Source organism: Pleurodeles waltl, chromosome 4_1, assembly GCF_031143425.1.
Source record: "Pleurodeles waltl isolate 20211129_DDA chromosome 4_1, aPleWal1.hap1.20221129, whole genome shotgun sequence".
Classification (NCBI taxonomy): domain Eukaryota; kingdom Metazoa; phylum Chordata; class Amphibia; order Caudata; family Salamandridae; genus Pleurodeles; species Pleurodeles waltl.
In genome coordinates this window covers 189,972,726-189,993,093 of record NC_090442.1, presented here as the reverse complement: position 1 = coordinate 189,993,093, position 20,368 = coordinate 189,972,726, and the positions used below count along the sequence as shown (strand labels likewise).

The 20,368-nt window shown below is 45.2% G+C and overlaps 1 protein-coding gene across 21 annotated transcripts in view; it reads right to left on the bottom strand.

Annotated features, from left to right (window-relative positions):
• MICAL3 (microtubule associated monooxygenase, calponin and LIM domain containing 3) overlaps positions 1–20,368 on the bottom strand; it is a 1,349,174-nt gene that overhangs the window by 347,750 nt on the left and 981,056 nt on the right. For all 21 annotated transcript variants that reach the window (XM_069228050.1, XM_069228034.1, XM_069228049.1 and 18 more), the window contains one exon: positions 5,498–5,602. In XM_069228050.1, coding sequence (XP_069084151.1) covers positions 5,498–5,602 — 105 coding nt within the window. The remainder of the gene's footprint in view (positions 1–5,497; positions 5,603–20,368) is intronic.

The window sequence follows — 20,368 nt, the reverse complement described above, 5'->3', positions numbered from 1 at the left end:
AGTGGCCGGCAGCGCGGGGGCACTGTGCCCTTTCTCAGACCTCTGGGAGTCATTCTTCATGGAGCCGTGTCGTGGAACCCCCTAGAGCAGTGTTGTCCAACCTTTTTATCGCCGCGGACCAGTAAATGTTTGATAATTTTTCCGTGGCCCGCTTGTCCCATTGTGTGACAAGCGGGCCACGGAAAAATGATCAAACATTTACCGCCCGCCACAGTGGGGCGGCCCGGTGCCGATTGATCCACGGACAGGCACCGGTCCGCGGCCCGGGGAACACTGCCCTAGAGCATGACTGCTTACGCCTCCTCTTCCTCATTACTCGGCAAACAAAAGCAGTCACATCACTGTACAGGGCTCTGTTGTAGGGGCCCAGCCAGATCTCTCGACCCTCAGATTACACTGGGAGGTGAACCTAGCGATGCTGCCCTGATTTCTCCTGGAATAAGATATTTAATTCTAGCCCCAAGCGGTCTCATAATGTCCGTTTCAAACTCATTCAATACTTTTATTTAAATCGGACCTACATGACTCCCAGACGCATACATGCCACCTCGGAGTGTTCCCGGTGCACCTCTGAGGACGCAGGCTTTTACCACAGGCTCTCGCCAAGCATGCTTCTGTTGCCCTAATGGGTGGTGCTCCTCCGGGTGCTCTGGGGGGCCATGTATAGGGAATTCCCTTTGAACCCTTTATTATGCCTGCTGGGGCTTCATGACTGATTGGCAGCTGGGAAGGTTACCAATAGATTTCTGGATCTGGCCTTGACCCTCGCCCACAGACAACTGATTAGGAGTTGAAAGTTCACCAGGGGACCTGATATATACCCAGTGGTTGGAACTGAGACAGTGGGTGGACTGTGAAAGCGGGGCGATCCGCTGGGAGGAGGCTCGGGGACTCCGGAGGATGCCGACACTGCCCGCATGGGATACCATTTTGTTGGCCGGTACCACTGTGGACCGAGGGGGGAGATGACTAGCGGATGATTCTCGAGCAGACAGCTCTGCTCCAGCCGCTGACACTGGAGCAGCAAGTCCAGCCTCGGGTGGCACCCCCTGATAACCCCTGCCAAGTCACACTGTCTGCGATGGGAACGCTGGGGGTCTGCACAGGGTGGACTTGCTGGGAGGAGACAACTCTTCTTGTCCGTGTCTGTCTGGTGCTCATCATGCCCTTGTCTTCTGGGCGCTCTCGCAGAGGGATGTGCTCCCTGGCAAGAGCTCGCTGATTATGTGATTGCCTCTAACTGCACATTTACTGTGTTACCTGATCATGGCTGTCCCGGCACTACGCCGCACCTGCCGGCACTCTTTGTGTATCTAAATATTAATTTGTTGTGATATACCATACAAAAACCAATACAAATATTTTCAAAAAAATGGCAGACACGGAAGTGTTAACAACATTCTTTCGTTCTCTGGGGTCGGAATATGTTTTTATACTTAAGTCACAAGGCTAGTCCTTGAAACATCATTCCTAATGACAGCTGGTTAGGAAATAATTTACTGAAGTATGAGTAAGTGTGGACTGTGGGATGTTTGATTTTCAAGGTAATACTTTACTTCACGATGACGCCCGTTGGTCCAGCCTGTATAAAATGTAATATATTAAAGCTGGGTTATGGTATGCACGTAATGTCTTGTGCACAATTTGGGAGGGTTAACGCTTTTTTGTACTGCTTTGCAACGTCGAGCTCCGCATTTTGACTTGGTTGTGTGTGGTGGAGATATAAATGATGCACTTATAATTAATGCTGCCCATATATTACGGGGAAGAAGGTTTGTTCCACAACATTCATTTTTAATATACCGCCTCCTGCTTTTCATTACAGCACGTGGCGTGAAAGACGGAAGAGATGGCTTACGGTATACACATAGTATTTCAGTGTATAATGTGGGAAGTATGACCCTTCTTTTGTTCTCCTTTGCAACACGGCGATCCGCATTTAGACTTGGGGGGATATGAATGATGCGCTTAGGTTTATTGTTCCCCATACACTATGGGGAAGTAAGTTTGTTCTACAATATTTCTTACCATTATGGTAACTCGCTTTTTTGATTACCGCACGCAAATTGAAATCACCATCACTGCATAGGGATGCCTCATAGAAGTACCTTTGCATATGGTTTTATGGGAGTCGATTGAAATGGAGATGTTACCTTATGTTTGTAATCCTAGGATCTCAAATATTGAAGTTTTAATTGATTACAGCTTTTAGGAGCACATATGTCCATCTACGACACACTCTTGTACGAAGGTGATTACAGAACAATCTCTTAGGCCAATGTTGTATATTTATCACAGCTTCAATACCATGGCACTGCATACAAAATACAAATGGATGGGGAGTTCTATGTACCACCATTTTCAGTCATGTGATGAAGCAATACACTCTTTCTGTATGTCGTTTTGAAACTACTATACTTTGATTATGAAGTTTGTGGCATCAGTATTGTGTAAGTTAGAAATCAGTACATAGAAATAAGTGTTATGTCCAAATGAATATGACCATTAGAAACATATAATTTTCATATCATAACTGAGATTGATGAGAAGTATATAATTGTGTTGACACTGAAAGGAGTATATTCTATTTCCCAATCAACTTAGTGTGATGTTGTTTAATGTAAACATACTAATTTCTGTTCCTTTAGGAAATAATAAGTTTTTTCTATGTATGCATGTTTTTTTAATCATATTGTAGTACAGAAAGTATTGTATATTGTATCGATCATATTCACAGCCCTGAATAAATTCTGTAAATAAAAGGAATGGAATGTATTGGCTGTGTTGGTGTAGTACTGAATATAAATAGAATGAATACTGGAATTGGATTGTCGAACTTTTCTTCTCAACTATTTTTATTTCTTCAAAAGAGGGTGCTCTTTCCAAATGGTGAATTTAGATTGCCTCTGCAAAACCTTTGCAGTGGTACTCTTTGTAGCTTAGTACTGGGTGAATGAGCACCTTGAATGAGAAGTAACAACATGCACTACTCCTGGGATGTGCTGGCTTTTCTTTTCTTCTACTTAGCCAATGCTGTCTGAAGTCTGCAATCGTAATATGTGCACTATGACCAAATAGGCTTTCCCGAAGCAATGCTGATATATTTAATAACACAAAAAAAGCCCAGAAAATTGTATAGCAGGCACCAGTCCAATTATATATATATATAATGTCACTTACCCAATAGACATCTGTTTGTGGCATGCAGTGCTGCAGATTCACATGCTATGCATAAGTCCGCCGTCTAGTGTTGGGTTCGGAGTGTTACAAGTTGTTTTTCTTCGAAGAAGCTTTTTCGAGTCACGAGATCGAGTGACTCCTCCTCTCGGTGAAAGTGTGCATGGGCATCGAGTCCTTTGTTAAGATTGTTTTCCTGCAAGAGGGTGAAGTAAGGAGTGAAGAAATGTGTGTGTGTGTATATATATATACACACACACACATCTCTATAAGAAAAGAAGATGTCCATGCAATGTTTATACATATTTACATAAAGAAAAAACTACAACGGCTGCACGCTTCCAGGGAGGAGGGAGGGTGCATGTGAATCTGCAGCACTACATGCCACAAACAGATGTCTACTGAGTAAGTGACATTTTCCGTTTGATGGCATGTGTAGCTGTAGATACACATGCTATGCATAGACCGAAAACCAGGCCCCTCCTAAAATAAGCGGTGGCTAGCCTGTAGGAGTTGGAGTAGTTTGAAATAGCATTTTAAGCACTGCTTGACCAGGGGTGTTTTAAGTCAATGTTGCTGTGGTATGATGCTAGTGTGTCAAACAAAAAGCCCTGCTCTATGTGATCAGTGTGCATTTGCACATTATGGTAGGCTGCAGCTCTAGCCACTACTTGATTATATGCTGTAGAGTCTTCTGGTGGTGAGGGTCTGGCAGGATATAACTGAGGGTAATTTGGTAAAATGAGATCAGAGTCATATGTATCCCATGGATCTGTGTCCTGTTGGTCATCACTAAGATCATCCCATGTGGTGAAACGGAGGATGTATGTGGTGATAACTGTGCCTCATGTGTGGGTGATGGTGGTGGAGGTGGAAGGAGGAACAGGAGAATGTGGTGGTGAAGGTTGTATCTGCTTTAAAGCCTGTCCCTGTTGTTTGTCCTTGAAGACCTTCTTTGGTGGAGGTGCATCTTTTGAAGTGTCTTTAAAAGTCAATATCCTTTTAAAGGACATTAGAGGGGAGGCAATTATTTTTCCTGTGTCCTTTTGAATAAGTATCTTTCTGTGTTTGGCGTCCATCACCTCTAAAATAGGTTGAATGTCTATGGATTCCTGGGTTGAAGTTGTTTCTTTACTACACATGGGTTTCGACTCCAAAAGTTTATGTTTAGGTCGAACCGAAAGTGTCAGCTCCAAAGATGTTGTAACCTTTTTCGGTTCCGAAGATGTTGCTGTTCTTTTCGACTCCGAAGATGTGCTTTCAGATTTTCGGCTCAACTCTGAGACTGGTTTAGGAATCTGTTTGGTCGAAGCTGAGTGCACCTTAGTCTTAAATCGTGGTGCCGAACCCGAAGGTTGGTCATCCGGATTTTCTTTTCGAATCCAACCATGGCCCGAAGGCAGTGGCGGATCGACGACTAGTGCTGGAGTCTTTTTAGTTATTTTTGTGTGATGTGATGAGGCAGTCGCACACTCACGTACTGCGCCACAGGCATGTAGTGCCTTTAGTCATTGGAGTGTTCTTCGGAGTCTGAGTCTTGGATGGAAAAGACTGCCCCTTGTCGACCTACTTCTTGGGCATGTTCTTCGCCGAAGATGTCCAGTGTGTCTTCTGTGGATCTGGACGCCATTTAGAGACAACGAGCTGTACTGTCCTGAAGAGTCTTTTTCAATCAAAAAGATCTACAGGCGTCACAATTATCCTCTTGATGGTCTGGAGATAGACAAAGATTGCACACAGAATGCTGATCGGTGTACAGAAATTTAGCGCAATACCGAGGACAGAATCTAAACAGAGCTCATTCCATCAGATTCACATTGAAGTGGGCCCTTAAAGGGCGTTGCCCTTGTACGGACAAGAAATTCGACCCCACCACTCTAAATCAGATATTATAGAAAGAGTAGAATAAGTTATGAATTACCGAACCAAGATTCACCTGATCGAGAGGAAACACGCCCAAACCCAACGGCAGAATGAAAACAAGTCACTCGATTTCGTGACTCGAAAAAGCTTCTTCGAAGACAAACAACTTGTAACACTTCAAGCCCAACACTAGATGGCGGAATTATGCAGAGCATGTGTATCTGCAGCTACACATGACATCGAACATATATATGTGTGTGTGTGTATATATATATATATATATATATATATATATATATATATATATATATATATATACACACACACACACACACACACACACACACACACACGAGAGTGAACTGGTGTACACAGAGCTAACCAACAAAGAATGGATCAACGATTCCGCACAAGCGTACCTTCTAAGTATTGTACTTAAAAAGCACACATTACATACCATCACCAAGATCTGCGCAGGTGTTCCCATCACCACCAGCTGTGTCCTCAGCCTCTGCATTTCCTGTGCCCACTTCATCCTCAGCTCCTTCCTCCTCACAGGGAGCTGGATGTGTTGAACCAGAGAAGAGAGGAGCAGTGGAAAGTGATATAAAGTAGAGAAAGGGGGAATGGGTGAAAGAAAGAAAACAGGATAGAAAAAAAGCAGCGAAGAGGCAAAAAAGGAATTTAATAAGAAACTGGATTAAATGCATATCATGTAAAAAACAGCAGAAAGACACACAACAGAAGAGACAAATCATAGAACCTAAATATGCAATACTGATTTGTGTACGTTGGCTCATGCTGTTGTAAAGAGTGAAGGCGGCAATCAGCTTGGGTTCATACCGTTTAGAAAACATTTTCATGCATGGTTATACTTGGGAAGCAGTTTTGTGACATGCAATATCTTCAAAGACTCCTCTGCAGAAAAGCTTTGTATACATAAAGATCAGGGAATGTGCACAATTAACAAGCTTCAAACAGTAACACACAACACTGTATTGCTTAAAATAAATAGTTTCAATTCAAAAGTGAAAACAAAACACCTGCCATCATCTTGTTTCCTTGGGCAGAGGTATTTTATAGGATACTTTTGCAAATTACATTCAACGCCATTCAAAATTTAAAAATGATTAAATTGGCTGATATCTAAATCTTCCAGGAGATAAAAATGAGTACAGATGTTTTAGTTTCTTCAAAATCGTATTTTTGAAGGAGGCTTTAAGCAAAAGACAGGCTTTAATTTGCAAAAACGTTTGTTTGCATGTTCAGCTGTGTGCTCCTCCCCTGCTCCTACCCGAAAGGATGGAAATTATAAGAATCTGACATGGATAAATGTATTGTATTACATATATATCTTCTATATAAAGTCAGTACTTTAAACAAATCACTTTGAATATCCTTATCAAATACTGCATGGCCGCACCAGTGTGAGCCAAAATCTATTGTGCCAGGAATGAGTTCACAATGCCTGCATGCACAGAGGTGGAAACAGGTGATTTCCAGAACCTACACCATCCTTTCCAAAGAGTGCAGTAGTAATGACTGAGGTGTGAACAGGATTTGGATTATGAGGAATGGTGGCAGAAACCAAGGTATTTAGTAAATAAATGTTGCAGTGGGAAATAGGGTGAAGTGTAAGAGCGAGTGGGGGAGAGCAACAGGATGCCAGCTATACTTTTTATCCTTGAGGGTGAGTTAAGACAACGGGAATGCTGAAATTGATGAGTAGAGGGTAGTAAGAGGACATTTTTTGGGGGGAGCCACTGTAATAGTGTGGTGGAGGGAGCCAGGAGACACACAATGTGCTTCTTATTATACACAAATGCCCTTTACTTTGTTCACAAGGAAACCTCGGGTGAGAAAGGGACGCATAACTTATACAGTTAGACAAGGATAAGTATCAACAACAAGAGATTTTCTACCACAGTGTTTTGAGTGGCATTGGAAGACATCCTCACTGATGATACACACATCGTTATTGATGATACTGACGTTCACCGCCTCAAACACTACCTGTACATCATTCATACCTGGATGTCCAACGCTTACCTAAAGATCAACCCAACCAAGACAGAATTCCTGCTATTTGCCAAAAACACAGGGACAACACTGGCTCAACAACATGCACCTAAACTACTTCAAACCCCAACTTTCACTGAATGCCAAGTCATTTGGAGTTATCCTGGACACCAATTTCACCCTCAAGGAACACATTGCCCAAAAAACAAATATAACCTGGCCTGGTACCTGCTCCCTCGTCAAGCTGTATCTTTGAGAAAGAATCCCAGAGCAATCACCAGTGGCTAAGACTAATTCTATCATTCCTATTATTATCCAGTTGTTTTTGCAGAAGGTACTGTGTGTGTGACAGGTGTGGGTTCTGTGCTCAGTGTGCTACAGGACTCCAGCTATACATCACTGATAAGACCTAAGTAGGTAGAAACCTTTTTGGGGTTGCTTGTGTTCCCAACCAAGGCTGATTTGCAGAAGGTGGGTATCTGTCTAGAACGGCAAAGTGAGCAAAAACGATGGTCTGGAATGCACTCTAGAGCCATTGCCAGTGTCAGAGTAATTCAAACATTCCTTTCATCACCTTGTTGTCTTTTCTATTGAGAGTCAGCATAAAAAATAAGATTTGAATGACTCAATAAGACAAATGTTACTATAAAAATGACACTGATATTTAACAGTATAAAACAAACCTATCAGGTGAGCTACCCTAAGGCTCTGGGATGTGAATACAAATTCAGATTCCAAGCAGGAGTGACACATGCAGAGGTAGTAAAATGTGATTTAAACATCTGAAAAATATTTCAGGTACAAATAAATGCACAGAAGCACCTCAAACGTTTACTGAAATGATATGCATATCTAAACTGATTTTTTAATTTTATAGCAGGTCTACTTATAGCAAGTTATTGGTTGTGATCAAATGGCCTTGGCAAACTGGCAACTTCATATTGGTTGACAAACATCAGCAGAAGTTGTAAGATACCCACTCCTCTTTCACAATAAAGAGCATGTGGCATTAATGGAATGCATGTGGCTTTGATAGCTCTAATCCTGATAACTCTGTTCATGAGTAGAGAAATAAAGGTACCATGGAGCACACCTGTCTGTAGAACAAAAGCAGGTGGCCACCCACCTCCCCTCTGTCCAGAGCTCTTTCCATCCAGAAGAAATAAAACAGACATGTGGTGTTTTCATACAGACTTAGAATTCAACATCTGTGATTCCCTAATATTTGCAGTGTCTAAATTCCTAATAATGGGAATCCCAAGCTATGTACCACCATTGGCTGTTTGAACATTACATTTTCTATTAACTGCAAAGGTAAAGACTTGATGCTAACAGCACATTCCCAAAATAACTATGTTTCTGTGAAGGGTAGACATGCTATTATTAAACCCCGGTTGGGGCCCAAGACCCTGCCTTGCTGCTGCCACAGAGGGTCAGCCTGATTGGAGGACAGGTGTTCATGCCCAGGGTTTCTGAATACTATAATCTATGTGCCCAATCCAAAGCCACTAGAAAAATTTGGGCCCGGTTAGTTCTTATCTTCTACAGAATTCGTGGCAAGAAAGGGATCCGTAAGAAGGCATACAGGAGTCCTGAGTTCCACTCTTAGTGGAATGCATCTCCAAGCAAGACCAGCTTTGGAAACGCAAGTGAGCAGAAGCGCTGACACTGCGTTCTCAGCCGAGGCAAATAGATCGAGACAAGGTTGCCCTCATTAGTGGAAGTGACTTAGTGCCAACTCCGGATGTGACCAATATTTGTGATTCACTAGGTGTCGGACAGATGAGTCAGTCTGCCCTGGAGTTCAAGGATCCCACCAAGTACTGCACCACCAGGAAGATATTCTGGCATTACAGCCATGTCCAGAGGCAAGGAACTCCTGACAGAGGCTAGGACCCCACCATGCACTACTTGTTGCAATACCAAATGGCGGTGATGCTGTCTATGAACACTTGAAGCAGCTTCACTTTGATGGCTAACAGGAAGGCTTTCAACATTAGGCGTGGAACCAGGCCTTGCCAGAGACGTGGGTCAAGGCGAGCATTTGCTCTCCCATAGTAAAGTGATGAAAAGGCGAAGACCCAATATTGGAGAAAGGCCTACAAGATAATCAGGCAGTGTCTGGAGGGCAGGTGAGATATGTCAGTGCGTGGGCTGCTTTTTTGTCATGTTGTGGGCCTGTTTTATGGTCTGGTGGGCTGGTTTCTATTGTTCATTTCCCCAATATTAACACAAATATTGCCTTCAGCTAGCACAAATGTGTGCAGTCATTCAAACCCTGCAAAACATTAAAGCAGTGTATCTTTATAAATTTAAAATGCCCCCAACTTGAAAATGTGGAACACATTTTTTTACCTATCTGGTTTGCTAAAAGGGGCTCACTTATTTTGCTGCCCGGGCCCTTTTTCTGTCCCAATCCTATCCTGGTGGGAAGAGAACCCAAGGAGTGGGCTGCAGCCTTGCTGTCCTTGAAGAGCTCAAGTGCAGAATCTGCCGGTCTCAGAAAAGTCAGGAATCGTCCATGATTGTACACCACAAACAAAACCAGTTGACCAGCACCTACACGTCTCAGGATGGCGACACTGATGCCAACAGCTCTGCCCAATAAGTCAGTAGTGTGAAGGCCACAGCAAACTGTAAATTTATCTGCATCATGGAAATTGTAAGTACAAGCCACTGTCTGGAGAAATAAGCAGGTCACTGGGCTCTTGATGGTCATCATACCAGGTTTCATCCTGGTTTGGCTGTACAACGTCTTCCCCTACATCACAGGTACCATTATCAGAACAGTACCAAATATGTCATGAATAAACTGCTCCCTGCCTTGGGGTAAGGGAACAGTGTCCTTGCCAGACTAATTGCCGGCATTGAGGGGAATAAGCGGCATCGAACATGGCCTTCGACAAGGTTGACGCAGCGCTCTTTCAAAGCCAGACAGCACAAGGGATCGGCCATTGTCATGGATCCCAGAGAAGTTGGCATTGACATTGAATGATTGTGCTTGGCATAGGGCACAGCAATGGAAATGGGTTTGGTACTGCAGTCAGAAGAAAACTGGGCAGAGATCCGGATGGCGCCACTGGTGCAGAGGGAGGACTCGTCAGTGGGAACCCAGTTGGCAGACCTCACGGCTCCATGGGGCCTGAAGGTACGTCAGAGGGAGTCAGTTGTCCAAATAAGCTCACTATCACCTTGTGAAACTCCTTAATCTGTAAGAGTCACAGCGGGCCCAGAAAAAACAAGGTGGCATGGGGCAGGTTCAAGGACTGATTCAGCGGAACAGCTGCAGGAGCAGGTCCTGGAACCACAATGAGAGCTCCACTCCCTCTCTGAGGACTTAGAGGGGCGTGATTGTGAAAAGTCCTGCTTGGACGATGACTTATTTTTCTTAGACTTACCCGTAGATCACAACCTTGAGCACGACTTGTAGCAGGAGCGGATTTAGGAGCGGGAACAACTCCATCCCATGAGTTCGACCCACACAGGGTCTTTTAGTATCAGGCGATGAATAACTTTACTTTTCACTCCAGAATGACCTTCAGGTGTATCACGGCACAGTCACTGCAAGCCACAGAGAGTGGAAAGGGCCCAAGCACAACAGGTGAGGATCAGTCAACGACATCTTTCAGTGACATTCCCCACGAGCCCTAAACCCTGCTGATCTTTTGGTTCAGGTTTGCATCTGTAGGTGTGGAAAGAAGGGAACTGATGTCAGTGCGAATGGGTGATGCCTTTATACGTTCATGTACATCACATCCGGTGCACATGGCATCAATGCAGAGTCGCAAGCACCACCTCTGTAGCGCAGGGGAACTGTTTCAAACTTCTCAAGATGTAGTCTGATGCTGGAGGTAGTTTTCTAGGGTGAGCAATATCTGGTTAAAAGTCTCTATCAGAAGACATCTCCATGGGAATGATTCAAAGGGAAGAGCATGTCACAAAACTGAGGATGTATGGGCAAAGAGATACACCCCAATCTGCAGATCATCATCTCTGTCACTTCTGCATGTTGTTCACACTTATGATTCTTCAATGAGAGTTAGCTTAGAGCATCCGCTCTCACGAGGAAACCTGTAATGTGAGCTGCTATTTAGAAAACTCCCTGTTGCTCCACCCACCGACACAGGGGAAATTGCCTTCAAACACATGGTCCACAATCCCACACAGCTGTATTGATATTATGGCCAATGCTGGTGCTGTCTGACAAAATCTCGCTGTGATGGAAGGGAGGAATACATTCCAATCAAAGCAGACCAATTACAGCTCCAGCACCAGACGAGAAGCCTTGCACTCCCATGTCATTAAGATTGGCATCCCTACCCAGCAATTAAGCGTCAGTGACAAGGGAAGCCCATGCCTGCAGAGGGCTGAAAGAACTACACACCCAAACCTTGGAAGAGACCACCTACCAATGTAGATTGAGATAGACTGAATCTTGCTCCAGCCAAAACACTCCCTTAGTATTGAAGCCTCGGTTTTCCCAGTCACCACTATAGAGATCACATCCACCATCTGGCATGTGGCACCAACAGGGTGCATTACGCCCAGCAGGCGTAAGATTTGCAGAACAGGGATCCATGTCTGAGACGACAACATACGAATGAAAAATGTCCTAGCTATCGTAACAGAAAGTTTCGATTCTATTAAGGACACGGAGGCGAGGATTAAGCATTCCTTTGTCTGACAAAGCGAAAGTGGAGATCCAGTGGTGGATCGCATATATGGAGGCTTGGAATGGGCGGGCCATTTTCGGCTCTCAACCCAATATAGTGATCGAGTCAGATGCCAGCGGTTCAGGCTGGGGGGCGCGTTGCAGAGAGTTCTCCACATGAGGAAAATGGTCTTCAGAGGAACAAGATTTGCATATAAATTGCCTGGAGTTGTTGGCAGGTTCCTTGGTAAGATGCTGGACCAGGTGCAAGGCCCGATGCTCTGTCCTGCTCAAGATGGACAATGTGGCAGCGGTTCACTACGTCAACTATCTGGGTGGCACAAGGTCAAACATCCTGTCAGACTTGGCGCGCAGTCTTTGAGACTATTGCCTGAGCAATCAAATTTCCCTGACAGCGGAGCACCTCCCGGGAGTTTCCAACTACATTGTGGATTGGCACTACCGTCATAGGCAGGACAACATTCTTTGGAAACTCCAACCAGCAGTCTTCCATGCCATAAAGAACCTTTGGGGTCCGTTTTCCATTGACTTTTTTGCGTCCTGTCTGGACAACCAGTTGGCAAGATCTTGCAGCTGGCTTCCGGATCCAGGGGCAACGGCAGTGGATGCGTTTCTCCAAGATTGAAGTGTGGAGGGGGGGGGGGTTTGCATTCCCTCCGTTTCCGATGATAACATTATCCTCCCAAGTCAGGAGACAACAAGCACACCTGGTGGTGGTAACCCCGATGTGGAGGTCTCAAGTCTGGTTTCCAGTTCTGATGGAACTTTCTTGGGATTTTCCAATCAGTCTACCCCTGTCTCTAGATCCACTTCTGGATCCCCTAGGGAATCATCATCCCATGATTTTGACAGGCTCTCCACGTCTCATGGCGTGGTGGATTACTGGGAACGTTGGCAAGTCCCAGGAATTCAGCGGATGCTGCCTCATTACTTTCCAGGGCCTGGGCAGAGAGTACCAACAAAAGATACCGATCTGCATGGTCAAGATGGGGCAGTTGGTGCCATCAACGGCAGATTGATCCGATGGGGGCAGGAGCTATTCATGCCTTGAATTTCTTAGCCTCTCTGGCCTCGGCAGACACCATCTTCAATATGTCTTGAATGATCAGGTTCAAGAGGCAAAGGATGATGAAGGGTGGAAAACCTATACCTTTTTTGGGAACCAGGATGTAAAAGGAGGAAAACCTGATGCCTCTTTCTTCCACACACACCAACTCTATGGCCCTTTCGTTTAATATGATGAGGACTTATGTTTCTACAATCGAGTAGTGTTCTGGTGTACATGTTCTATTGGAAGGCAGACAGTATGCAGAGCAGAAAGGGAAGGGATAGCGCTTGTTGATTAGTTGAATGCCCTAGCAATCCTTTGTAATTGTCTCCAGATTGATGGAAAAGTGGCTACATTACACCCACACTAAAAATGGTATATGGTAAGGCAAGCAGAGCCAGAAAGGATAAGGGAACTGGGTCTCCAGCTCCTGTTGGTGACGTCTCATTGATCCATCCGTGCCCTGTAAGGCGCAGTACATCTGTTGGAGGCTTGGAGCAACTGTGAAGGTTGGCACTGTCATAAGGCTTGTATCCTGTCATAGTCTATACTGATGGTAGAAGGGTCTCCTTGGGCAGGCTAGGCCCAGCACACAAGTCATTGCTTTGCTATTTTTGAAAGCGCTCCAGGGATTGGGCCCCTCAGAAAATAGCCATCAAAGAGCATGTCCTTGAGATTGCCTGGACATTTCCTGGGAAGCCAGTGGAATGATCTAAGTGTGGCAAAGCAACATGACACTTGAGCCCATGGATTAAGCCACGTTGTCTTAAGATTCCAGGCCACAGTGACAGGGTTCACGGTCACAAACTTTGACAACATGATTCTTAATGGATATTTAAATTCTTCCCAACTCTCATTATTCCGTGAGTCTTCTTGGCTGTAGCTATTAAAAGTCTGGTGAAAACTCCTCATACGTTTTGGTGGCTCTGTTGTGTTTTGAGTTTGTCAGCATGGAGACAACCCTGCTGTGAAGAGCATAACCCAAAACAATGGCCGAGTCTGGAAGCCAGGCTGAGGAGGGGACATGAAAAAAGAACCAACGCAAACCTGCCAGAAAAAGCAGACAGAATGCACATCCCCAGTTTGCTATCACTGTTAAGGAGTGTGGGCTGTTGACCCACTTATTCCAGTTCCAAGTTCTTTGTGACTAAGGAGGAGGAATACTGCACAGAGTACCTAGAGGACTACTGCACCTACTGCACAGCCAGTTGTTGTGTCCGACATCAGCTTCCCAGAAACAAGTGACATCACCTGGAGTATGATCTGGAGAAAGAACTATTTGCTCTGTCCTGGAAACCTGAGGCGTCCTGACTGAGGAAGAGGGAAGGAGCGAGCCAACCCTACCCTACCGTAGGAGCTGACTGGTATGAAAAGAAGAGGTTGACCCTGGTGGTGTGGTATGTCCAGCAGGGACTCCCAACTATTGTGACTAGTGCTCTAGTCTGTGAGCCGGTCACCTACCTCAGCAAGGAACCACAGCACTTCAGAAGCATGCTCAAGTGGCTCCTGCTGTCATCTCCACTGACACAGACGTAGCACTTGTCTGAGCGTGCCCAATCGGTCTGTATGACTGAATAAGGGACTAACATGCCCCACAACACCTGCCTTGTGCCTGCGATTGGGGTTGGTGTGATCATAACAAAACCAACCTCTGACTGGGCAGTCACTGCCACTGAGGAATCCTGTGAATCTGTGGAGCCCACCTCTAGTTACCATGATAACTGTCCAAGGGGCTAGCACAGCACTGTCCCAGAGTGTGCACAGCACTGTCCCAGAGTGTGCACAGCAGACTTCCCTCACTTGATTGGTGGCTGGGGTTCTGAGCATTAGATTGGACTTAGCAACCCTTGCCACAAAGCTCAACTAAGCTTTAAATCACCATCACAGTCCTACATCTGAAAAGAGGACTGCTTAATTTGCCATGTTCTAGGGAGGACCTGAACAAACACCATAAAGACTCACCAGATCAGAGGAAGCAGACCTGCTGCAACTGCAAAGACAACCTGTTGCTGACAACATCGAAACCCAGAAGAGAGCCACCTGCAAAAGCAAGCCACCCAAGTCACAATCTTCAGGACTCTGCTGAGCAGCTCTGCCGTGTGACTTGACTACACACCAGCGCAACCCTGGTAAGCACAGATGGCTTGCCCAGGGAAAGGTAACAGACTTTCCAGCTGCTCCAGCCATAGACACTGTACACTAAAAGAGAGGAAGTGCTGCATCAGCACCAGCTACCATGCCAGAAGCTCATAATTTACCAAAAGAGAGGGTGGGTGGAGAGCGGTCCAACCTGCTAGCTTATTGGACTCACACCCATGCACCGGTTATCTGAAACCTTTTGTTTTATGTGTAGTATTGAGCCTTATAGTACAATGAAGTACATAAAGAGAAGCACTGGGCTAGACAATCACATTACTTCCCTGCTGGGTGTTGTGTTGCGTTGTGTTGCGTGATGAACCTGCTGTACTTCAACACTAACCTCTCAGAGATACCACTAACTGCTTATCATTGCCTCCTCTCAAGGTCAAGTGCCGAAAAGGTTGTTTTTGACCTAGTTTTTCAGAGCAATAGCAGGATGGATCCCAGGCAGTAGAGGTAAATGACCCCAAGGACCTAGTTGTCGTCCACTAGCCACCTGATGCATCAATGGATCACCTCTGCTCAACCCCCACCCAAGGAAAAACAAAGTCTGACGAGTATCATCTGTTTCCTTCTTTTGAAGCGGTGTGTTAGGGTCATATAATACACTACCTTCTGAGAAGGAGAATCTCAAGGATGTTTAAGAAAAGGCACCAACTTTAGGGAGATGTTATCAACCCACAGTTCTGATTTCACATGTAGGTCGTACATGTCATGGCATTAAATTCTCTTCATGTAATATTATGCAACTACGAATTGGATGTCCTCTGGATACTGATCTGCATTCTTGCAACTTATATGTAATGGATGCAACTAGTCTGGTTTGCATACTATGAGAATCATTTTTGACAAGCTTATTTACTGATCATAGAACATGGTAAATAGTTTCTAAGTATAGAAACTGCATAATTGAGTCCCGACGTTGCTGGCAAGTGGCTGCAGTAGACGTACAGCTGTTCCTGTGCGTATTGCCCACTTTTTTCACTCAGCATTTTCTCAACCTATGTTCAGGTATTGTAGTTTGTCCAACGTCAGATATGTTTGTCAACAACGTGTGTGACGTCACTGGCAGCTTTGTTCTCAATGTCAAAATTTACACTTTCAACAATAAAGATTAGCCACAGCATAATCTAACGTTAGAGCTAATTATGAAATCTTGCAGACCTAACGTATCATTAGTGCACAACTTCACTGACATCAAGTCACCAGACTCAGAAGCATAGGCAGGCGACAATGAGTACAAAGAGATGGCTTTGTGACTCTATGTGCAAGGAGGATGCCGGCACTTAGAACACTACAGCGTCTAAGGGGCTTGAAGAAGAGAGCACCCGCAGAGTCTAGAGGCACAGGGGAAGCAATTATTTCAGAACACCTTCCACAGAGGCTTAGTATTTGATAATCATATTAGTCCTTAAGGATTTTCTACTATCTTTGCCTCGCCTGCTTGGGGTCAGCTGGTTTAGGGTCAAATACCCTAACTTCACCAGAAAAATTATTTCTCTATATTATTCAGACTACCTATGCTTTGATTTGAAATAATCCTGCACGTCACTCTTTCGCTGCTCTTCAGAATTCGACAGATACCTCATGCTGACAACATGCAGACTTGAACAAGGCAATTTAACCCCTTGACGGCCATGAATGTAATGGTTACGTCCATGGCTGCGCCTCTCAGGCGCCATAGACGTAACCATTACGTCCATTTACTGGCCCTCAGGGGAAGCAATAGCGCTCCCTCAAGGGCTGCTCCCCCCAGGTCATGGCTGGAAGGGGAGTCGCTTCCCCTTTCACCCTCAATGACGTCAGCGCGCTGACATCATGAAAGGGTGCAAAGACGTGCTGAAAGGCATCTGCTTCCGCCGCGTCTTCAGGGAAGGAGGTAAGTTTTACCTCCGGGCGGGGGGAAAGGGGGATCCCTTTGAAAAGAGGCATCGAGGGAAAGGAAAGGGTTTTCCTTTCCCTCGATGTCTCTGAGCATCGCGATCGGGCAACAGGAATGCCCACTACACACCAGGAAATTGTTGTGTGTGTGTTATTGCGTGGGAGAGCAACCCCTTGGGCAAGGGCCGCTCTCCTTTTGGGGGCAATGCATTTTTCGCTGTTTCTGCTCCCCTTGGGGGCAGAAAGCCACTCGAAACCAGGGATTGTTTTTTGTTCCTCAATGTTCTGTGTTTGGGGGCGGCCCCTTGGGCAAGGGTCGCCCCCAAGGGGCAAAAGGCACTATTGGGCAGATCATGTGTGTGTGAGTGTGCGCTTTGTATGGGGGGGGGTGGCCCCTTGGGCAAGGGTCGCCCCCCAAAGGGGGCAATATAGTCTATGGCATTTCTGCCCCCAAGCAGAGAACACTAGACACAAGGGAAATTTTAAAAATGGTTGGTGGTGAGGAGATTGTCAACTGGCAAAGTATTTGCATTTATAATCATACCAGTTCATTTTTTCTTTTTGTTCTAGTTCAAAGCTTTTGCTTCCTTTGCTGTGTATTGTGCGGTTTTGACAGTGGTTGTCCTGCGGTTTGCGTAGTTGCATGTTTTAGGTAAGTAAAATAAATTTACTCCAAAGGAGTATTGTTGCCATGTATGAATGACATGTTTGTAGGTGGTATACTGAATGCAGGATTGTGTGTGAAATTGTCCTTAGATTTATGCATAATGATTATTGTGTTGTCTTATGTCTAATTAGCTTTTCCCCCTCTTTTTAGTGGGATATCATTGGTGATTGCTGTGGCTGTGCAGAGTAGTTGCTGATGAGTCAAGCTTTTACAGGCATGTGAGCGGTATAGTTTTTGAGTTTATAACTCATAGTGATAAAGCTACACTTTGTTACTGATCTTACACAGTGCTGGTTGTTGGTGGTGCATTTGTCCAGTTAATGTTTGTAGGAAGGATCATGGCTAGCCGTAGGATGACCGCTCAGCAGGTTGCGGTGTGCTTTTTGAGTCGTCTTCTGACCATGATTATGAGACTGACTCTGCATCTGAGACAGAGGAGGAAGAGCAAGATTCTGGAAGTGAATTTTCTGTCAGAGAGGAATCATCTAATGATGAAGCCACTCTCAGTGCTGATGAAGGGCCTGTTTTAGATGTGGACACTGATGTGACAATGGTGCAGCAGCCAGCGTCTGAAAGGCTTCCCATTGGAAGGCCTGACATGTGGGTTGCACCAAACATGGAGCAGCCACAGTTGCCTGCGTTTACTGGTTTCCCAGGGTGTCGAGTTAATATGGAAAACATTTTGCCTGTCAACTTTTTTGAGTTGTTTATGGACAATATATTTTTGGAAGAGATTGTTGAGCAGACTAATTTGTATGCAGAGCAGTATATGAGGGACAACGCTGCCAGACTTAGGCCATATTCTAGAGCTAACCGGTGGATTCCCACAAATCTTGAAGAGTTGAAAAAGTTCTTGGGTTTAACTTTTTTGATGGAGCTGATAAGGACGCCATCACTGTCTTCATATTGGTCTACTAGTCCCTTGATGGCAACTGCTATATTTCCTGCAATCATGAGTCATAACCGGTATGAGCTGCTTCTTTGGATGTTGCATTTTGTAGAGAATGCTTTAGCCTTGCCACGAGATCACCCTGATTCTGACCGTCTTTTTAAGATTAGACCTGTCCTTGATTATTTGGTAGATCGGATTTCAGAGATCTATGTTCCAGGCAAAGAAATATCTGTAGATGAGTCTTTGGTCCTGTTCAAGGGCCGTTTGGTTTTTAGACAGTACATTCCTAGCAAGAGGGCACGGTATGGAATTAAGATGTATATGCTGTCTGAAAGTAGTACAGGATATGTTTATAATTTCCGGGTCTACACTGGTAGGGATTCCAATATTGACCCCCCGGTTGTCCACCCACTTTTGGAGTTAGTGAGAAAATTGTGTGGGAACTTGGTAGACGACTGTTTAACAAAGGTCACCATTTATATGTAGACAACTTCTACACCAGAGTTCAGTTGTTCAAGGAGTTGTTCAGAGTGGACACTTGCTTGTGGCACAATCCGCTCTAATCGAAAAGGCTATCCAAGAGAGCTTGTCTGTAAAAAACTTGAGAAGGGACAGTACAGTGCCTTGCGGAATGATGAGCTGCTAGCTCTGAAATTTGTAGACAGGAGGGATGTGCACATGCTAACTTCCATCCATGATGAGAGTACTTCACCTGTGGCTGTTTGGGGTAAAGTTGCTGAAGTGCGCAAACCTGTGTGCATTTTAGACTATAATAAGCACATGGGTGGTGTTTCTAGAGTAGATCAGAGGTTGGAACCTTACACTGCTGCTCGAAAGTCTTATGTTTGGTATAAGAAATTAGTGGTTCACCTGTTCCACTGGGCAACTTTGAATGCTTTTGTTGTATTCAAGGATAGTTCTCCAGAGTCAAGGATGACATTTGTGAAATTTCAGGAGTCTATCATAGCGAGTCTTGTTGTGCTGGATCAGGCGAGAGTTCCTAGAGAAGCAGTGGTGGAGGATGTGGCTAGATTGAAAGATCGTCACTTTGCTGAGCACATTCCTCCCACGGCCAAAAAACACTTTCCTGCTAAGAGATGTAGAGTCTGTGCTCGAAGAGGTATCAGGAAGGAGACTAGGATGTACTGCCCTGATTGTCCTTCAAAGCCTGGGTTGTGTGTGGGTGGCTGTTTCAGGAGCTACCACACAGAAGAATTATTGGGAAATTCCGTGAGCTTAAACTGCTGTTTTATATTTTTATATGTTCAGTTTCACGGTTGGCATTACTGTCATGTATTCAGTTAGAGCTTTTGTGTTTGTAGTTTTGTACTTATTTATAATTAGGGGTTTCTTTGCTGTTTGAAAACAAAAAAAAAGTGATGGCGGTGTGCGAGGGGTGGCGCTTGGCTGGCCGTGTGCGTGTGGTGGCGCTTGGCTGGCAGTGTGCGTGGGGTGGCTCTTGGCTGGTGGTGTGCGTGAAGCGGCGTTTGGCTGGTGGTGTGCGTGAAGCGGCGTTTGGCTGGTGGTGTGCCTGAAGCGGCGCTTGGCTGGCAGTGCCAGCCAAACTCCAGTCGACACACACTCATCAGCTAGTGTGATTGCTGTATGAAGCATGTGGGTGAATGAAAGTGATGGGCCCTTGAGTGGCGCTGTCTGTCGATGAGTGTTGCAATGTGCTGGGCCCGTGGCTAGCAGCGTGAATGGTCTTCTGCATGTCATGTATGAAAGGTGTGTGAACGGACTGTAAACCGGTTGGTGCCTTGACCTGGCTTCACAGCTCATGTGCTAGGAGTCACTGGTTCAGTTTTTTGGCCTTTCGGTTATTAGCAGAGCATTTTATTTCTGTGAAATCTCTAGTTAATAAAATTTCATCTACTGAACCATCACTCACCCTCGTGCCAAATCCAACCAGTATGTGTGATAAAAATAACAAAACCTGCTCCGCTGTAATAAGGCGTTGCAGCACACCTGTGACATGCTAAGTGTCTGGGGTGGGACCCCCGATGATGA